We start from the raw sequence: 21,544 nt of genomic DNA on the forward strand, positions 1-21,544 counted from the left end.
GTAGGTATTTGAGTACCTGCTGGATCAGAGGCTAACATTAAGCTCATCAGTGGACATTCCTTATAGGCTTCCTAACAATACTGAGTCTGTTTTACTTCAGTGATGGTGAGGGCCTTAACAAGAGAATAGGGAAGAAAGGGAAAGGCAGTGTCGTCTCCTCCCACTGTACTGGCATTCAAGCCACCATCAACGCATCCACCCACACTGAAATCCCCAAAGAGAACAAGAGAGCGGCTGAGAGAAACCCATCTCATTCAAGTTAGAGGCTGGGAGGTCCCTTTACTCCTAAGACAAGAACGCCAGGAGGACAGTAACAAGTCAAGAAACAAGACGTGCACAACGAAGTCCTAGATGTTCCTTTTTGCTTTTATTAATTTTCTATTTCTCTGTAAATTAGACATCTAATTTCCAATCTATTTAATGTCCTCTATTTATCTGACTCTTTAAATTAAAAAAGACAAATTAAAACTTTGCCAAAATTTGAAGAATGATATTCCAAGTAACTTTAAAAAATTACCATTGAAATTTTACTTCAAAAATACTGGATTAAAAATAAATAAACAGACTCCTAAGGCACTTTTGGTAGAGATAATGACTTGTCAAGTATGGAACATGGTTTAAAAAACAAATTCTAAGCATAATACTACCATACAGCAACAAAGAATTATAAACAAACAATAATAATAAAAATTCGTAGCCAGGCGTGATGGCACATGCCTTTAATCCCAGCACTCGGGAGGCAGAGGCAGACAGATCTTTGTGAATTCAAGGCCAGCCAGGAGAGCCAAGGCTACACAGAAAAACCCTGTCTTGAAAAACCAGGAAAAAATTTTTTTTCAAAAGGCCCAGCAGATTTTTAATACAAACCCCAATGGTATTTAATAAGGAATGGCTATTCTTGGTGGACCTTCCACGAAGAGGGATATTTATTTAGATATTCCTTGCTTATTCCAGAATTCCATCACCTGAGTTTTCAGAATTAGCTAATTAATCCAAACTATAAATATTACCTGAATAATAGCAATCCCTTGGGGAACAACTCCCAGAATATCCTGCAGTTGCCTCGGTCCAGCTGAGCACCCCTTCCACTAGAGGGCCATGTGACACCTAAGGATTGCCTAGACAGAAAGATTGAGGGAGCTTTAAACACCTTTCAACTCCTCTAGTCACCTGACTAGTATAGTTCTTTTATTCGGCTGGTAAAATAAACAAACAATTCAAGAGTTATATTAAAAACAGGGTTCGGAATCAAGTCTATTTGATTACTCCATGTCGCAGCCAAAATAGTAAGAAACACTAACAAAAGGAACATCAGCAAGAGTCCACATGGAGTATTATGGACTACGCCACTGGTGGTAAGGAGCAGATATTCTTCAGGACTTTTGTTCAAATAAACATGGCTAAGGTAGAAGATCACCTGACACTGTGACTTAGTGGGGCTCGATCTCACTGTCAAGCTAACAAACACTAGCCAGAGACCATCGAGGTCGGGTGTTCAGGAGCTAGTGACCAACTGTCTTCACCTCCTTCCAAGGAGCTACAAGAGATCCTTACTTGCTTTGTCAGTTTTAGAAAGATTGGAAAAGCTTGGGTAGCACTCAGATTAATTGTTCTTCCCAAAATTAAAATAGCGAACCTTCTGTAACTATAACTACAGGACAAAAATCTTTAAAAATTAACAAAACCACCATAGTAAAAAGAATTATGACAGAAGCCATAAATTCAATTTTTTTTTAAATTCTTAGTACACAAATTACTCTTTCACCCTATGGTTGCCATTTAACCAGAACCTAGGGCTATGACTATAAAATTCGCTTGACATTTATCAGATGAAAGACAATGAATGATCTTCTTCCCCAAAAAATGCTGTCACAAGCAGTATTTCAAACGCCCTGCGCCCTGCACCCTACATCCATTGGGGTATTTAGCTATTTCCAAATATCAACTTTAAAATATTTTTAAAGTTATCTATTATTAAAAAGTCTTCACAATAAATTGTCTTGTTTTGTTGAAAGAACTTTGTTTTACATAGTAAAGGACTCTAATTTCTTTTTTGGACAAGTAATTTAAAGAAGCAATTTCTAGCTAACATAGAGAAACTTAAAAGAAACTTAAGCTTATTTTTAAAATAATTATTTCAGGATAGGACCATATAGTTAAATAATTATAGCAGAAAATGTTTATGTTGTCTGAAGAATACAACTTTTTATAGTTTTTAAAATCAAAAGCTGTATTTGTAGCTATATCCTACCTTTACAATTCATTTTTACTTTAATTTTTTTTAAGATTTATTTATTTATTATTAAATATACAGTGTTGTCTGCATGTGCACCTGCAGGCCAGAAGAGGGCGTCAGATCACATTATGGATGGTTCTGGGCCACCATGTGGCTGCTGGGACTTGAACTCAGGACCTCTGAAGGAGTAGTCAGTGCTCTTAGCCTCTGAGCCGTCTCTCCAGCCCCTACTTCAATTTTTTTTTAAAGATATTTTATTTTATGAGTATTAGTGTTTTGCCTGCACTTTGTACACTTCATGCATGCCTGGTATCTGCCAAAGTTTGAAGAGGGTGTTAGATCCCTCAGAACTGGAGTTACAGATGGTTGTGAACCACCATGTGGGGTGCTGGCAAATGAACCCAGGTCCTCTGCAAGAGCAACAAGTGTTCTGAAATGCTGAGCCATCTCTGCAGCCCCTACAATTCATTTTTAATAAAATGATCCTTCCTAGTACTTAAGATGAAAAATGAAATAAATAAATGTCAAAATTATGGACAAAAGAATTATGTTGGAGTTTTTTTAAGCTTTATTTATCTATGATATATACTGTATTTGGCCTACATGTATGCCTGCCCACCAGAAGAGGGAGGGAACCATGTGATTGCTGGGAATTGAACTCAGGACCTTTGGAAAAGCAGTCAGGTTCTTAACCGCCCATGTTGGAGATTTTTAATGAAATTTTCCTTTTCAAAATCTGCAGTGGCCTAAATAATTAGCTTTAAATGGTGCACAGAGAAAAGCATTACTTCATGTTAAATATTATCAAAAGAGCGAATTCCTACAATCTTCACTTTCCCTTCCGCATGCACAGCCTCAACACGTGTCAAAAGACAAGCTAACGACACACACCTGCACCATCAATAATGCTTCCTTTTGTTCTGAAATATCGTCCACTTTGTCATTCCCGCCCTACAGCATTACTGATACTGTCTCCACTGCCAGTCCCTGGCTACGCTAGCACGGCCAAGCCAACAACAAAACCCAGCAGCCTAACACATCTTCCAACGTTTCTACTGTCGGAATGACTCAATCTCTTCTTCAACCAAAATAGGATCTAACCAAAAAAGCACACCCTATGGCAGTCCACGCAAACCCTTCTGTTCCTAGGACTTCATATCACACAAGTCGCCCCTGCTCACTGGCCCTGTAAGCCCGCCTCAGTTATACAGCTAACCCTCAGGAACCTTGCCCTGCTGGGCCTTGTGATGGCACAGCTGACTCCTTCTCCTCATGACCCTCAAAGAAAAAATCTCAAAGGAATTCTCACCTTCTCAAGCCTGTCACTCAATTGCATCTGATCTTTCATTTATTTACTATTTTATTTCTTCAAAGGATCTGTCTTGAGACAACCCAGACCTTAATCTGTCTTGAACACTGAGAAAACCTACCAACCAACCAGTATGTACTGAATGAGGAAAAAAGCTTCTATTAGAAGTCGTAACTGCAGTTCAAGTACACAGTGAGTGCTAGATCCCAATAGAAACATCACTTAATTATTATTTTATTCTTTTGATTAGATGAAAGAGACTGTAGAAACAAGCATCTTTCTAAGCAGAGCAGACAGAGATAGCTTCCCCGCATATCTATAAATGTTGCAGGAGCAAATGAATAATTCCCTTAGCCTTCATTTCCTGAGTTATAATGTTACTCCAAGAGGCATCAAGAGCATCACACCTGAAATCGCTGTTCAGGACAGAGGGTGGCTACTACTCAGTGGTAGAATGCTTGCCTAGCACACTTCAAGTCCTGGACTCAGGCTCTAAGAGGGGTATGGGGACTTTTTTTTTTTTAACCAAGTCAACCTTGAATCTGTGTCAGATAAAACAAAATTATCAATAAAAAGAATGTGACTAATTACACACACACACACTCCGTTTTTAAAAAAGGTAAAAAAAAAAAGTGAATACTTTCATAATCTCTATTCTTATCATACCTTTCTGTTGAAATTCATTATTGACTTTTCTATCTTACCAACATTAAAGGTTTATGCAATAGTCAGTGGGAACCACAACTTTTCATTAATTATTTGAAAAAGATGTTTAAGTTTTCAAACACACTGCAAATAACTAAAGATCGTGACTAAGCTATACAGAACTGAATAGCTATCTTGTTTGCATAATTATTTAGTATACTGTAATTTAAATACATTAATTTAGCAGTTAGGAGAAAGAAAACTGAGTTTAAATTACTTGCTGTACTGAAATCAGTTCTATTTTTTCAGCAATGTTAGAAATGCCCTGGAAGCTACAGAGAGTAGGATAGAAAGGAATGGGGAAGGCAGGCAGGGCGGTGTCAGCTGGCTTTCCCAGGGAGCACTGTCAGCATTAGCTAAGCATCTTCCTCAGCCTTCGGGCCTGAACTCAGCATAGTTCACTGATGCCGCTGTTAAGAATTTTCAGAGCATTCTCTTTACATTGTTTGCAAAGGCAAACATTTCTCTATCATATCTGAAGTAGCAGAACAGTATCCTTGCTGTCCATTCTTTTAATCAACAGATAGTTGTTAAGTGCTCATCACCTGCCAGTCACTACAGTATGCCAACTTCCCTTTTCATGTGTTTAGTGGGCTGTTCTCATCATCCTGGGTAGGAACAAGACTTAGATGTAAAAATAAATAAATAAATACATACGATTTTATCAGTTTTACAGTTTGTAATATTTAAACTAAACTCAAAATTTGTAATTAGACCAGTTTCTAAAAATTCACTAAGCTAGGAAGTTAAAAATAGAAGTCCAAGCCATTTTTAACAGTGTAAACTTCTCAAAGTAACTAAGTAAAGAAAGAATTTCTCATTAGAACATAGAGATGCCTTGATCCAGCAAGAGATACCTACTTTTTCATTGGCTATTTCAGGTTAGTATAGAGCTTAAACTCCCTTGACATTTAATTAGCAGATATCCTCTAGGCACTTCTAAAACTTGGTTCAGAAAAATACTACAAATTATGGCTAATCCTTAAAAATATTTGTCCAAAGACAGTGATTCCTGCCAGTAACCGCAGTCATTCAGATTTCTGCTGAAGGGCACAGTGGTTCCTAAGCCTTTAGGAATGCAAAAGATTAACCAAACACTTGAGATTGCCATCAGAACCATTTTTTGACACTTCTTGATGCTGTGTTTGAGTGTGACCGCACATGTGCCACAGGATACACGTGGAGGTCAGCGTACAACTTGAAAGAGTCAGTCTCCTTCCACTATGTCCTGGGGGTAGAAGTGAGGTTTGGCAGCTCCTGCCTTTTGTTCACTGCGTCACCTTGCCAGCCCCAGCAAAGTGTTGCATCTGTAGTTGTTCTATGGTGTCTACAAATTCTAAAAACTCAAAGTGCACAAGTTAAATTGTACTTGGCTCTTAGATGAATTCCGTACACTCATCCTGGGTTAATTTAGCATTGTTCGATGAGTATCATAAAGGGTGTCATCAAATTTAAAAGTCCTGTTTAAAGAAATGCTACTAAAATGACCAAGTCAAAAGAATTACTAGAATTCACTATGAATGTGTTTTTACTGCTGCTGTTACTATTATCACTGTGTATGAAGACACAATGCACATGTGGGTGCACGTGCCGTGGCATCATGTGGTCAGGACACCTTTATGGAGTTGCCTCTCTCCTTCCATATCTTTACATGGTGAGTTCTGGGAGTTCAACTTAGGTTGCCAGCCTTTACAAACAAGTGTTTTTACCAGCTGTGCCATTTTGATAATGGGATAATAATGTGTTTTGTAACTATAAACTTATATGTGATGATATTCTTAAGATACAAGAAAGCACTGGGCGGTGGTGCACATGCCTTTAATCCCAGCACTCGGGAGGCAGAAGCAGGTGGATCCTTGTGAGTTCGAGGCCACCCTGGTCTCCAAAGTGAGTCCAAGATAGCCAGGGCTACACAAGGAAACCCTGTCTTGAAAAATCAAAAAAAAAAAAGGAAAGAAAGAAAAAAGAAACCAGAAAACTATGTCCTTCATTTGTTGTAGAAGGCAGAAACATGGAATTTCTAAAATTCAGTACAAATTTACTAATTAAAAGACCACCCAAAAACTAAAACATAATTTAGTATCCTAAGATGATAGTTAATGACCCAAGTTTTGAAAACAAATTATGTGACAGAAGAAAAGGACTGAACACACAAGACCATCTTTCCCACAAGGGTGCAGCGCGTACTGGCGCCTTCCTCCTCCACCAGCACCAGGGGCCTTTACCTTGATATTCTGGGCATCCACGTTCCCTCCGGCTTCCAGAAGAAGACTAATGACTGTGGTGTTCCCTGCTAGAACTGCCCAGTGCAGAGCAGTATTTTTGTGATACTTGTCACCAAGGTTAACTGAAACATTGAATGTTAAAAGCAATCTAGTTGGATCCACACTGAAAAGGAAAAAAACAAACAAACAACAACAACAACCCTAATTTCAATTATCGGAATCATTACAGAGACTGCACTGATCGTGGCTGCATTCTCATCCCATCTTGGGACACATCTACTCTAACCTTGATAATATTACAGTCAGCAATTAAACGGTACTCTAACACAGACTGTCATGTATGCACAAGCCTGTATAAAGTTACATGGTGCCGAGAGACAGCCCATGTGGTCCTAACTTTCCTACTTTTAATCTAAGAACTTGTGCTAGTAACGTCTATACATTTAAGGAATAAAAATTACTTTATTTCAATTTAAACTAACCCAAAAATGACTTAAGACAACTTACAAATGAATACATAAAACTTTACAGTACAATCACATGAAAAGGCTAATTACTTTTCAAAAAAGGTACTCTTCTTCCATTCTCAGAACTAATAGATTACTGAGCCAAAGTATACACAGCAGAACAGCCAGGGGTAACTAACTTCTGCTATGCACTGTTCAGGCTACACAGGCTGTGAACAGCAGTAGGTGTAAGATCACTACTCTTCCTAACCCTTGTTTTCATGTTGAATTATGCTGAAGTCATCCACAACGATTACATACCTATGTGTTCTATAAGCTGCCCACATTAAAGGTGTCATTCCATTCTGATCCATCATATCTACATCCTGATAATAAAGCCAGAAAGAACATTTTAAGATCCTAACCAAAAGTAGTTGGAAACATCTAAGTATACATCACACAACCTAGTACATTGCTACTCAATTGAGAATGCTTTATGTAAGTTTCTCTCTTAACTTTTCACTATAACTAAGTACTGCCACTAACTAGCCCAACTGCTTTACAAATTATGCTTTCACACTAATGTTTTTCATTTAAAGACCTTTGCAATTTTAGAATTCTAAGTGGTCTTCAAACACTATTACCACACAATTTTAGTTTAGAATAAAAGACAATTTTTACTAGTCTTTCACAGGATGAAACAAGGCATATTAATTTTTTTTGGCAGTCTTCATTTTCCAGAAGATAAAATATAAACCATAGTTTTATATCATAATTTCCTTGACAATTTTTGTTTGTTTTATTTTTTGAGACAAGGTTTCTCTGTGTGGCCTTGGCTGTCCTATAACTCACTCTAGACCAGACTGGCCTCAAACTCAAGAGATCCACCTGCTTTTTGCCTCCCTGAGTGCTGAGATTACAGCTGTGTGCCACCGCGCCCAGCTGGCTCCAGCATCTATTGAACTTTTTTGAAAGTTTGTTAAAAAGAACACCTACATACTTCTCCAGGTTTTAAAAAGACTAACAAAATGAGCCAAACTTCCAAATCAATTGCATTAACAAAAAGACAATGACTACTCAAATATTTACATCATTTTTTCTTTCTAGTTAAAAGGGGAAATAAAAAGTAAGTAAAGAGACATTCTCCAACCCAGGTCTAAGCAAGCACTGGAATAAGGGTAGTCTCCTGTGCTTGGTCCCAAAGATGCTCCCCAAAAGTGCTCACACCCTGTGCTGACGTCCCCTACTCGGAACCTGAGCTAGATTGCCCCAGCTTTAGCTGGTAGGAACACTGCTCTGTGGTTTCAAGGCCTAAGGCCTAAGTCAGCAGAACAGCTCCTGCCTTTGCTTTTCTGGGAGTCTGTGGTACCACATAATCCCCTTTTGAAGAGTGGTGTTGCAGAATATGGACAGAGCATAAAGAAAAGCAAGGGCTGGCTGTCCTAGCATCCTTGTGAAGAACAGGCCTCTAGCTATTCTATCAAATCACAAGGCATATAGACATAACATAGTCTATACAAAAGAAGAAGAAGAAGAAGAAGAAGAAGAAGAAGAAGAAGAAGAAGAAGAAGAAGAAGAAGAAGAAGAAGAAGAAGAAGAAGACGACGACCTAAGCATTATTTCTCTTACCAAAATATATGTCTAAGATGAATATATATAATTAATGTGATTTTATTGTCACTGTTGCACACTCAAAAAAAAAAAATCAAAAACAAAAACTTAAAGTCCATGTGCCCTGACAGAATCTGAATTATTTGATGCAGCAAAAAGAGAAAACATGCTTTTTCTTTAATCATTCTCCTCAATGGGTTATTAAAACAGAAAATAATCAGGCAATAAAATTAGCTTTAGAAGTTTACACAAGGAGGGAGAGGCAGGCAGATCGCTATGAATTTGAGGCCAGCATGGTCTACAAAGCAAGTCCAGGATGGCCAAGATAACATAGAGAAACCCTGTCTTGATAAACAAACAAACAAACACAAAGAACAACAAAAACAAAACAAGCAAATTAAAAACCCAGAAGTTTACATAAGTTCCAATGTCTGCTGGCTCGTTTCAGGTCACTATGACACAAATTAGGGTCACTTTAGAAGAGGGGCCCTCAATTGAGAAAATACCTCACACTTGCCTGTGGTACAGTTCCCTGACTGATTTGAGAATTAATTTGAAACTCCTGGCTGTGGTTGGTGCCACCCTGGGCTGGTGGCCCTGGGTGTCATAAAAAAGCGGGCTGAGCTAGATACGAGGAGCAAGCCAGTAAGCAATGCTCCTCTCCTCCATGGCCTCTGCATCAGCTCCTGCCTCCCAGGCTCCTGCCCTGACTCGATGACGGCTGCCTAGTAGTGTAAGCAAACTACATGCTTTTCTCCACAATTTGTTTTTGGTCTCGGTGTTTTATTGCAGCAGTAGGAACACTAACTAAGACAGAAACTGGTACCAGGTCACTGCTGTGATGGACTGACCATGTGTTTGGGAGGACTGTGGTGGTCATGGGTACTTCTGTGATGGACTGACCATGAGTTTGGGAGGACTGTGGTGGTCATGGGTACTTCTGTGATGGACTGACCATGAGTTTGGGAGGACTGTGGTGGTCATGGGTACTTCTGTGATGGACTGATCATGAGTTTGGGAGGACTGATGACATGGCACTTTGTGCTGGAGTAATCGTTAAGTGTTGAGAGCTCAGTGGGTCGATCTGTGGGAGCTTGGAAGATAAGAATGTTGAAAGAAATACACACGATGAAGGCCTGGCTTGTGAAATTTCAGAGGAAGTTCTGAGAATCTTTAAGTAACGTAGAGGGCCATTCACTATTTTACAAGTCTATAGTTCCAGTCAACAGGAACTAAAGAGTTGACATGCTGAAGTAAAACATTTGCTCTACTAGAATGTTTTACACTGGTTAGCTGGAGTTGAGAAATGAGTGGTGATTAAGAAAAAAGCAGCATCACTGAGGACAGTAAATCTAGGAGCATTGCCTTGGGCCAGCAAACAGAAGCTGTGGTCCAGAGGGAGCTAAGGTGCATCTTATGCTGGCAGCTAAACTCGGTAGTCTGAAAGTCATGCAGATAGTGCTGGTTTTGAAGGCATGAAGGGGTCACAGAAAACAACCTAGGCTTGGCACCATGTGGTGGGACTAGAGTCCTGGAAGAGAGACCAGAACAGGCTAATGGTTTAAGTGCAGCCCAGATGCACCAGAGCCTGTGGTAGTTAAGAGATGCCAGCACCATGGAAGAACCACCAGGGACAGCAGCAGGTGTGAGTGAAGAAAGCCTCGATAGCTGCCATAACAAGCTGCCGTGTGTTATGGACTGTGGACAGTTGTGAAAGCCCTCTGAAGCTGCCGTGTGTTATGGACTGTGGACAGCTGTGAAAGCCCTCTGAAGCTGCCGTGTGTTATGGACTGTGGGCAGCTGTGAAAACCCCCTGAAGTTGCCGTGTGTTGTGGACTGTGGACAGCTGTGAAGCCCTCTGAAGCTGCCGTGTGTTGTGGGCTGTGGGCAGCTGTGAAAGCCCCCTGAAGCTGCCGTGTGTTGTGGGCTGTGGGCAGCTGTGAAAGCCCACTGAAGGTTGTGAGTGAGCCCCAGATGTCTGACCCTGCGCTCTTTACACTGGCAGTGTTAATTTGCTGTGTTCAGTGGTTACCATGTCCTGGTTCTTCCTTCTTGAAGTTAGAAAGTTTTTTATTTGTTATTTTTATTTTACAGGAGCCCATAGTTAGGAGACCTTCTATATTTTAAAGAGACACAATTCTTTTTTTGTTTTGTTTTGTTCTGGTTTTTTGTTTCTTTGTTTGTTTGTTTTTTCAGGACAGGGTTTCTCTGTGTAGCCTTGGCTGTCCTGGACTCCCTTTGTAGACCAGGATGGCCTCAAACTCATAGCAATCCACCTGCCTGTGCCTCCCAAGTGCTGGGATTAAAAGTGTGTGCCACCACGCCTGCCTTTGAGACACAAGTTTTAAGTGTGATTTTTTTTTTTTAAACTGTGGGACTTTGGAAGTTTGGAATGTGTTTTATACTGTGATAATATTAACATACCATCTTGGGGACAAATAAAGAAAAGGTTCTAGTCGAACTGTAATGACTCTTTGTCAAGCTGACAAGGGGGAAATTGTTCTGGTTAGTTTTATGTGAACTTGACATGAAGTATAGTCAGTGGAGAAGAGGAAACCTCACATGAAAAGAAATCATGTTTCACGAGACTGTAAGCAGGACTGTGGGAGGGGCCAGCCCACCGTGGGCGGTGCCATGCCTGGCTGCTTCTTAGTCTTGGCTGCTATAAAGAAGCAGGTTGAGCAAAGCATGAGGAGTAAGCCAGTAAGCAGTGCGCCTCCATGGACTCTCAATCAGTTCCCATCCTGACGCCCTTAAATGATGAACTATGATGTGAAATGTAAGTAAAATAAACCCTCTGCTCTTGAAGTCACTTTAAATCTTGGTGTTTTATCACAGCAACAGAAATACTAATTAAGGCAATATTTAAGGGAAATATTTTTTTAAAAATAGATTATATATTTTCCCCTTACTTTTCACTACTCATTTCTATCACACTTACAAATTAAAAACCAACTTAAAGGAGAATTATCTATATTTGTGACCATATTTGCTTCTATCTTAAGCACACTAAAAACTCAGTATGAAAATAAATAGATTTATTTACTCTCTTCATTCATCAGAAAATGCTAGTTAAGTATTTCCAGGTACTACAGATGTAATGCTGTGAATATCAGGCATTTAAGTCATGAATAATACAAGGCTAAAACACACACTGCTGAGACTTCTTTTACCTGTCCTTTCGCTATAAGATAAGCAACAATTGAGGTATGCCCAAACTGAGCAGCCAAGTGGATACAGCTGCATCCTTCCCCATCAATTAAGGATGGATCTGCACCATACTTCATTAGTTGTACAACCATGGATAAATGGCCTTGTCTGAAAAATAGAAAGACAAAAACATTTAGACATAAAGTTATTTCAGAAAGTCTTCGGGAAAAGAGTATACTTGAGGAAGGTAACGGTGGGAGGTTAAATCATGTATTTTATGGTGTTGCTTTCAAACAAGATGCAGGAGTTTACGGTCCCTGAGAGTTTTGGGGGGGGTTGTTTGGTTTGGTTTGGTGTGCTTTGTTTTTTTGGGGGGGGGGTTCAAGACAAGGTTTCTCTGTGTTAATCTTGGCTGTCCTAGACTCGCTTTGTAGACCAGGTTGGCCTTGAACTCACAGAGATCCACCTGCTCTCCTTCCCGAGTGCTGGGATTAAAAGCATGCGCCACCATGCCTGGCTCCTGAAAGTCTTAAATGGAACAACAGCTTTTATAACTTAATGAAAACAACCTTAATTACTGAGTTAGTTCCATTCCAATATGATCCTAGAAATCCCAACAACTAACCTGTTTAATTGTAAACACACACATACTTCCAAGGTATTACATTCACAAATTCAAAATGTAACCAACCCTCACAACTGGACTACCAGGCTTCCCTCAAGACAGCTTGTAACTTGTTTCCAGTGAAGACAAGACTGGGCAGCAGTAAATAAACCGGTTAACTATATCAAGTGTTAGCATACCATTTTCAAAAAAAAGATAAAGACGCCTAAGGGGAAGGGTGACATAGAAGTAAATGTAAACCTTGTGGCCCAGTGCAATGGAGTTGAATTCAGGTCTCCTCCAAGTTGATCCACAATAGCACCTTTCGAAATATAGTATCTGGAAGAAACATTTGTAGTAATTTAGTTTTCATCTTCAACTTGAGATATGAGAAGTATACTGAAGACTGGGCAAAGTCAAAAAACTGAAGGAGGGAAGAAGGAGCTAGCAGAGCATGCTCTACAGGAAGCCGCCCTCAGAGACATCAGGACTTTCATGACTGTCAATTGTGTCATCTTCACCTAGGACTTCCGTGGCAGCGAGGTCTTCCCTGACTTTAGTATCTGTCGCCCTCTGTTCTGTGTTTGTTTTAGACTCATATCCTCACCTTCAAAAGTTTACGTCCAATGTATCAAAGATTACTAACAGACTCCTACCACTCAGCTCTCTATGATCCTTTTCTTGGTAATGATAATCCAGCAGACGTACACTCAAGAATAGAAACCATTTTATAGCTAGAATGTGAGGTACTTATCGCCCAGCCCTGGTGCGAATGAGAAGAACACCACTTATTACTGTTTTAACACATCCTTCCTTGCTGCTTTTCCCATCTAGAAACCATATTCAAAATGTAGGAGCCAAGTGACGTTACCTAAATTAAAGTCTAGTTCTAACCTTTATTAACTATGTGATATTGGGTAGCATATTTAAGCTTTCTGTTTCCATTTCCTCACTCATAATTATTATCTCAAATGAGGTTATTTCAACAATGATGGATAAAGGAAATATATATATGGAAAAGTACTATATAGGACTCAACTCATCTAAGCATTCAGTATATGTTAAATATTAAGTTGGTTTGGTTTTGTTTTGTTTTTTTAAGGTATACAGAATATATACCATGAAAACTATGGATTTTAGAAATCATTAGTTCTTATAATAATTACATTCTACAATTTCGTAGCAATAGAAAAAGCAGAAGCTTATTAATTAAAACGCATAGACGGCACGTACTTGACTAAATCCACTCTGTTGTTGATGGCAGCCCAGTGAAGAAGCGTGACGTTCTCTTTGTCTGGCTGCCGTACGTCGTAGCCCGCTTCCACCAGTTCTCGGCAGCGCTCAGATACTCCATACCTGGAAAAGAGAGCAAGGGACAACACCGCTACTTAAAACATTTAAAGCTGAGTTAGTATTTTCAGAAGTATTCCCTCCCCCCCCCCCTTTTTTTTAGAGACAGGACAGTCCTGACTGGCTTAAACACACAACAATCTCTTGTCTTAGCTCCCAAGTTGCTAAAATTACACGTGTGATATCATACTTGGCTTAATGTTTCATTTTTTTACTTAGAAATTAAAACTAGTTTCCCACATACATCATTACTTTGAAAAATCAGTATTTCAACAGCTTTTACTATTTCTTGCCATTCTAAAATATCTCGCTTATAACCATGTAAAATTTCATGAAGTACAAAATTATCAGAAAAAAACGTGAGTCAGCAAATTTCTTCGTGTTTCCCCCCTCTCCCCACCCGGTTTTGGTTTTTTGAAACAGGTTTTCCCTGTGTAGCCTTAGCTGTCCTGGACTCACTTTGTAGACCAAGCTGATCTCAAATTCAACTGATCCACCTGCCTCTGCCTCCCAAGTTCTGGGATTAAAGGTGTGTGCCACCATGCCCAGCTGCAAATTTCTTTTTCTTATAACTTAGTCCACAAAACAATGCAGATTTTAAAACTATACAGATGTTTTAAAAAACATTAAAGTATTAAGAAAATAAGTAACAGGGAATACATAAGACCTTAGAGAAATACCATGAAGAAAGGCTGTGTTATATGATACGTTTTTAGCTGATATTTCTAAAGGCAAATACAACTTTGTGTGTTGGAGTAGGGAAGGACCTGGGAAACTCCTGTGATTCAAGTCAAGCCGTTAAAAACTCAGGGGAAGTCCACTAGAAAGCTCCAAGAAGAGGATCATCTCAGGCACAGTGGTGACGCACCTCTTTAATCCCAGCACTGGGGAGGCAGACAGGCGGATCTCTGTGAATTCGAGGCCAGCCTGGTCTATAAAAAGAGTTCCAGGACAGCCAGAGCTACAGAGAAACCCTGTCTGGAAAGGGGGAAAAAAAGGGGGGGGAGGGGGGATCACATCTAATAAAAGGGACAAATGAAGAGATTGATCCTCATCACTGTGCAGCAAAATTTACTTTTTTAAAGATTTGTTGTTATTTTCAGTGTTTGCCTACATGTCTGTACCTATAGCAAGTGTGTGGGCCCTGAAAGCCAGAATAAGAGCTCTCCCCCACAAGAAGGTTTTTATTCAGAAGTATTTTGCAAGAATAAAGTCAATTTAATTTAACTAGTAGAAAGAAGTCTTGTGAGTAGGAAAAAAATCATAATAAAAAATTAAACCAAGACAATAATCCATATGAATATGGAGTTATTGGTTTTTAATCAAAGAGGAAAAGGTAGAAAAACATTTATTTTTAATGCTTAAAGAAAATATTTACATTTCAATAACACTATTTTAGATTGCTGATTGTTGCTAAGATTAAACACTGACCAAAAGCAACTCGAGAGAAGAGTGCATTTCAGCTCAGAGACTACATTACAGTCCATCCGGTCAGGGCAGGACCTCAAGGCAGGACCCTGGACGCAGGAACTGAATGAAGCACGGGCCATGGGGAAATGCTGCTTACTGGCTTGCTGAAGGACAAGAGCTTTTAGCCAATGAGCCACTTCTCCAGCCCAAGTTAACAACTTTAATTATCACTTTAAACATGTATTCTATTTATTGTGCACACTGATAGGTGCGCCACAGTGCATGTGAGGAAGTCAGAGCACAGCTTACAGGAGTCAATCTCTCCTTCTACTCTCTGAGTCCTAGAGACACAACTCGGGAACTTGGGTTGTCAGGCTTGGTGACAACCAGGCTTTACCCAATGTCATCCAATCTACCCAGCCCCCTAAGGCCTTCTTTCACTAAAAACTTGTTTTTATTAGTTTTAATAGTGTGTGTTTGTTTGTGTTTGTGTTTGTGTGTGTGTGTGTGTGTGTGTGGTATGTACACATGTGTACAGGTGCTGCCAAGGCCAGAGGCATCAGATTCCCCCCAGAGCTGTAGTTACAGCCATCCCATCTGGATGCTAAGAACCAACGTCTGGGTTCTCTCTGCAGGAGCAGCATACTGTTAACCACTGAACCATCTCTCCAGTCACCCACAGCCACAGCCACTCCAGCCACCACTTAATTATGAAAATTATCAAGTATAAACAAAAATAGAAAAAAGTACAATAAGTCACCAAGTCTATCATCGAGCTACATAGCATCATTTTTTTTTAGCCAAATTTTATATCTCTGGAATTATTTAACACAAAAGCAACTTACATAAATCCAACAGCCTTTGTGCTTTAACAACCTTTGCTTCTCTGGGGGTTTTTGTTTGATTTCTTCCTGGCCCCCCCAGGCTGGCCTTGACCTCACAGAACCCTCCTGCCTCTCCCCTGTGCAAATAGCACTAACATGAGCATTAAAGGTATGTGCCACCACACCCGTATAATTTCTTAGTCAAGTTCAAAATGGGGAAGGTCCTCTGTAGAGTATGGTTAGGGAAGAGAATGAGCACTAAGGCAACACTAACAGCAAACATTAGCACTTCTAATTCTATTTACATTGTGCCTAATAGAGAAATAAGATGTGCGCGTATTTATAGAGCCCTCATACTGCTGCCATCCTTGGTTCTCTATCCCACGCCCCCTCTCTCATACACACACACAAACACACACACTCACACACACACAGCACAATCTAGTGAAGAGCAGATGAGGACGGCAATGCTAGCCAAGATGCTCTCTTTCACAAGGCTGTTTCCATTTGCTTGGTAAAATAACCTGGGTAGGTTGTATGTTCTGTTTATATCTAGCGTATTTTTAAAGGTACTTAGAACTGGCCACCCCTTGCCTTGTCTTTACTTTTTATTTTGAGATGAGACCCTGCTATACTGTCCAGCTAGCCTCAGGCAAGCCTTGAATTTAAAATCCTCCTGCCCCAGCCTCCCAAGTGGCTCTGAGTACAGGCCTACACCACCAGCTCTAGGCATACTAGTATAAACAGCAGAATCTTACCTTGAATAAAATATAAGACCAAAAAATCCTTTTAACTATATCCAGATATCACTGGCTTTCTTCTTGTGCTTAAAAGTATACAAGAAAAAAGTCAGCAGACAAGGAAAGATCCTCAGAGGATGGCGTAATAGGGAGCACCAGAAACATGTCCACCTACGAGTGCCTGTGCTGATTAGTCTGTGTGCTCTAACTATGCTAGAATTCTGGAATCCACCAGACTTGCAAACTCACGGTCAGCTCTTGGGTAGTACACTGTGATTAACCTCACGTCCTAGCAGAGCAGCAGACATCAATCACTAACATCCATCCCCAGGCAGGCAGCAGGGAGCCTGGGGGGGGGGACCCACAAAACAACACGTTAGTCAGGTGGGTGAACAGGGCCTGTGTCCTGGCTGCTGCCTCAGACCTCACAGGTGTAGACAAAGGCATCAGTAACCGCCTGCTGTGTTCCAGTCTCCCTCAGGCTCCACGGCTTTGCTCTAACTTTGCTCTAACTTAAGGGGCCAGTGTTTTGAAGGTAACAATGAAAGTTAAGCCATTCAAAGGAAAGTGCATACAGTGAGAAAATTAAAAAATAACAATGGAGCTGGGTGTGGTAGCGCATGCCTTTAATCCCAGCACTCACTCAGGAGGCAGAGACAGGCAGGTCTCTGTGAGTTGAGGCCAGCCTGGTCCTCAGAGTCCAGACCAACAAGGCTACACAGAGAAACCCTGTCTGGGGAGTGGGGGCGGAGAGGGACAATGGAGTGTCCAGGGAAGGCACAGCCTCAGAAAGACACAAGAGGATCTTAAATTTATATTCAGGCTGAGGTACAAGATGAGACCACTAGCAACAATCAAAAACCAAAAACAGCAAACCTTGAGAAAACGGGAGTGCTGGTTTCCATGGTTACTATATGTTTAAATTCAAATGTCCAGTTTTGGGTTTTTTTTGGGGGGGGGGGAGATGGAGAGAGACAGACAGACAGACAGACAAACAGACTGACTGACAGACTGACATAGACTATTGTAAAATTAACAAGCAAAGGGGGTATGGAAAAAGCTACAGTCATACCTCTTTTTGAGCTTATCTACTTAGCATGTGTGCATGCACGTGTGCCAAGCACATCTTTGGAGACCAGGAGGAGTCAGGTCTCTCCTTCCCCGGTATGGGTCTCACGGATTGAACTCAGGCCATCAGACTTGACAGCAAGCACCTGAACCACTGAGCCATCTTGCCAGCTCCAAAACATATTTTTGTTTGTTTTTGTTGTTTTTTTTGGGGGGGGGTTGTTTGTTTGTTTGGGTTGTTTGTTTGTTTGTTTTTTGAGACAGCGTTTCTCTGTGTAACAGTTCTGGCTATCCTGGAACTCGCTCGGTAGTCCAGGCTGGCCTCGAACTCACAGAGATCCACCTGCCTTTGCTTCCAAAGTGCTGGAATTAAAGGCGTGTGCCACTGCCTGGCTCAGAACACATTTTTGAATAGTGTTAAAATTAATTTGTATAAAAATAAATAACTGTTGAATACTCAGGCATAAATGACACTTTGTATTACCCTGTCCAAGGATCCTAGAACACTGTGGCAGAGATCAGAAATAACGTAAGAGCCAGAGGATGAAGTGGAATGCTATCTTTCAGGCATAAAATGGCCATGGAGTCCAGTTCACAGTAGCGATTTTTACAAGACCTGGCCCATCAGCATTCTGTCATGGAGCTGTTCAGGAATTCCTATCACCCTCCCTCAGGGCCTACAGGTAGTTGATGATGGGGAGGGAGAACGGTGTTCTTCAGTACTGAAGCCTCCAGTGAGTGTCCACACCTCACTCAGTAGCCCACACCTACGCTCCTTTAAATAACCCTAAGGAAACATTCTGACACACACACACACACACACACACACACACACACACACACACGGATGAATGTAGAAAAGAGACAGAGTAATTGGCAGAGGGACAGAGAGGGTAGTGGAGGGGAAGTAACTATGACCAACACACACCCACGTGCGCATACACACACACACACACACCACTATGTATAATTAGTATAAAAAGTATATGCTCATAAAGACATTTAATAGAGATCATCCTACATCTGAAAAGTTTCAAGAGCCTCTAACTCAAATTAGTCAACATGCTAGAGAGGCAGAGTTTTGGAGTAACGTGCTCATCAAGTTTCATTTACCACATATGAAACTGCTCTAAAAAATTGAAACATTGAAATGTGACCTTTTAGGCAGTGTGTGGTGGTACACACCTTTAATTCCAGTACTCAGAAGGCAAAGGAATGCAGTTCTCTGAGTTTTAAGACAAGCCTAGTCTACATAGTGACTTTCACGCCAGCCAAGGATACATAGTGAGACCCTGTCTCAAAAATAAAACAGAAAGTCTTTTTCCTCTCATTCACAATATCTAGACTTAAAAAAGAAGGGAAAGCATTAGTAAGGCGACCAGAGGGAAGAAAAAGGACAGGATGAGAGCCAATACAGGGTTAAAGCACATTATATGGATGCATGAAAATATAATGAAATCTATTACCTTATACAATTAATATATACTAATGGTTTTTCTTCTTGACATATACAAATGATCAAAGCAAGTATACTGTGATTATTAGTAGTGTTATATGCACTTAACTATCAGACAATTCTAAAATGTTAATGGACTCAATTCATATTTCTCCTATCTACAGATAAAACACCTGTTGTATTTCAACTTCCACAGGATTCTAATTATAATATTAGATTCAGTCTGGCGGTGGTGGCACACGCCTTTAATCCCAGCACTCGGCAGGCAGAGGTAGGTGGATCTCTGTAAATTCGAGGCCAGCCTGGTCTACAAAGTGAGTTCAGGACAGCCAAGGATACACAGAGAAACCCTGTCTCAAAAAACCAAAACAAAACAAGAAAAAAAAAAAATTAGATTCATCATTTCCTTATCCAATCTCAAAGACTAATAGAATCTGACATTTTGAAGACCGCGTTTTGAACATTTTTGGGCTATCCGCCTTAGTAAAGATATATGCATATATAACGTTAGCCACGTTATGTTTGTGTCCCTGGGTAAGGGCTGGGGAAGATGGGATAGCCCCATGTTCTTAACTCAAAGGTACTTTTAAGTTGGAAATGGTTTCCATTTGTTCACATTCAATATTCCTTTTCTCTTTCTTTTTTTTAAGATTTATTTATTTATTGTTATGTATACAGTGCTCTGCCTGCATGTACACCCGCAGGCCAGAAGAGGGCGCCAGAGCACATTATGGATGGTTCTAAGACACCATGTGGTTGCTGGGAATTGAACTCAGGACCTTTGGAAGAGCAGTCAGTGCTCTTAACCACTGAGCCATCTCTCCAGCCCCACATTCAATATTCTTAAGGTAAAACAATAAGCTTCCACAAAATTGCAAGTACCTAAAGCAAACTGCTGATGAGAACTACGATAATTTAACTGAGACCCTGACGTTTCCCCCAAGGCAACAGAGTATGTAACTCATATTCAGAAGAAAACTCATATTCAAGTAAGAAAACAGCCACAACAAAACCTTACTGTGTAGCCTTGACTATGTCCCATGTGCTATAGTCATCAACATGAGTTTTCCGCCCAAGAGGTTCACCATATCCATGGTTATAATGGCTCTGTGGTTTGATTTCCTGTGAAAGAGAAAAGGCACATAAGCAAGAAATGAACAACTACAGAAAATATTTTAGTATTTTTATTTTTGTGCTACTTGACAAATAATTCATTATTGAAATAATTACGTTTGGCTTACTTAAAATCTATATTCTAGAGAAAAAGTATGGTCAAATAAGTCTGTCCCATGTACACATCCCAAAACTAAAAAGCTCTGAAATTAGAAATTAATGATAAATTAGCAACTGTCTTTCATACCTTAGAAATCTCAGGTTTTTCTGAAAGTTTCTTTCTCTTGTGCCAACATTTCTATTATTCTAGAATAACCTGAGCACCAACAAACACTATGTCCCAGACAAACTATAATACACTAACAAAGGGAAGGCCTCACATGGTCTCTTAGAGGAATACATGTAAGCCTGGTGGCACAACACTCCTTTAATCCAAGGCCGGTGGATCTCCATGAGTTCAAGGCCAGTGGTCTACATAGTGAGCTCCATAGTGAACACTACCAGAGCTACATAGAGAGACCCAGTCTCAAAACAAAAGACAAAAATCTTCTACTCTCAGATACTAGCTTCTCCTAAACCTTTCTAGGTAAATAAACACCACTAGCAGAATGTCTATCTGCCTGAACACAGCCATGCAACCCCTAACACTTCAGTCAACAACAGACCACACAAACCTGTACCCCATAAAACTATCCTATGTCTTATAGACACTCCATACACTGACACCCTGCAGCACTGTCTCTCTGATGGCTGAACCTTCAGGCTAGCCCTGCTAACCTAAACTTGATGTTCTGCACTGAGCTCCTTTTCCACATACTCCACTAAATTCTCCCCACTAGACTTTAAAATATGACAGGATAAGAACACTATCTGCCAAGTATCTACAGCACAGCAGAGCCTAGCATGACACTAGTGCCCTCTTTTTAAGACAGGGTCTCACTAGGTAGCCCAGACTGACCCCAAACTCACAATCTTCCTATCTCAACCTCCCAAGTGCTAGTATTAGACACGTGCCACCGTGTGCATCTGTACTGGCGCCCTTAAAGGAAATAAAAGCATGGGTGGGATTTTTTTTTCTCATATTGAAAAACACTTTAATCCCAACACCAGGGAAACAAAGGCAACATCTGTGAACGTGAAGCCAGCCTAGTTTACATAACAAGTTCCAGGACAGCCAGAGTTACACATTAGAGAGGCCATGTCTTAAAAAAGCAAACAAACCAGGTGGTGGTGGCTCATGCCTTTAATCCCAGCACTTGGGAGACAGAGGCAGGTGGATCTCCGCAGGTTCAAGGCC

General features: G+C 40.4%; 1 protein-coding gene across 1 annotated transcript in view; it reads right to left on the reverse strand.

The window, feature by feature from the left end:
* Zdhhc17 (zinc finger DHHC-type palmitoyltransferase 17) overlaps positions 1-21,544 on the reverse strand; it is a 66,174-nt gene that overhangs the window by 22,972 nt on the left and 21,658 nt on the right. Inside the window, exons 2-7 of the mRNA XM_051139931.1 lie at positions 20,153-20,256; positions 13,520-13,642; positions 12,548-12,625; positions 11,706-11,850; positions 7,243-7,307; positions 6,476-6,638 (exon numbers count right to left, since the gene is read on the reverse strand). Of these exons, the coding sequence (XP_050995888.1) occupies positions 6,476-6,638; positions 7,243-7,307; positions 11,706-11,850; positions 12,548-12,625; positions 13,520-13,642; positions 20,153-20,256 (678 nt within the window). The remainder of the gene's footprint in view (positions 1-6,475; positions 6,639-7,242; positions 7,308-11,705; positions 11,851-12,547; positions 12,626-13,519; positions 13,643-20,152; positions 20,257-21,544) is intronic.

This window comes from Acomys russatus, chromosome 31, assembly GCF_903995435.1.
Source record: "Acomys russatus chromosome 31, mAcoRus1.1, whole genome shotgun sequence".
In the NCBI taxonomy this organism is placed as follows: Eukaryota; Metazoa; Chordata; class Mammalia; order Rodentia; family Muridae; genus Acomys; species Acomys russatus.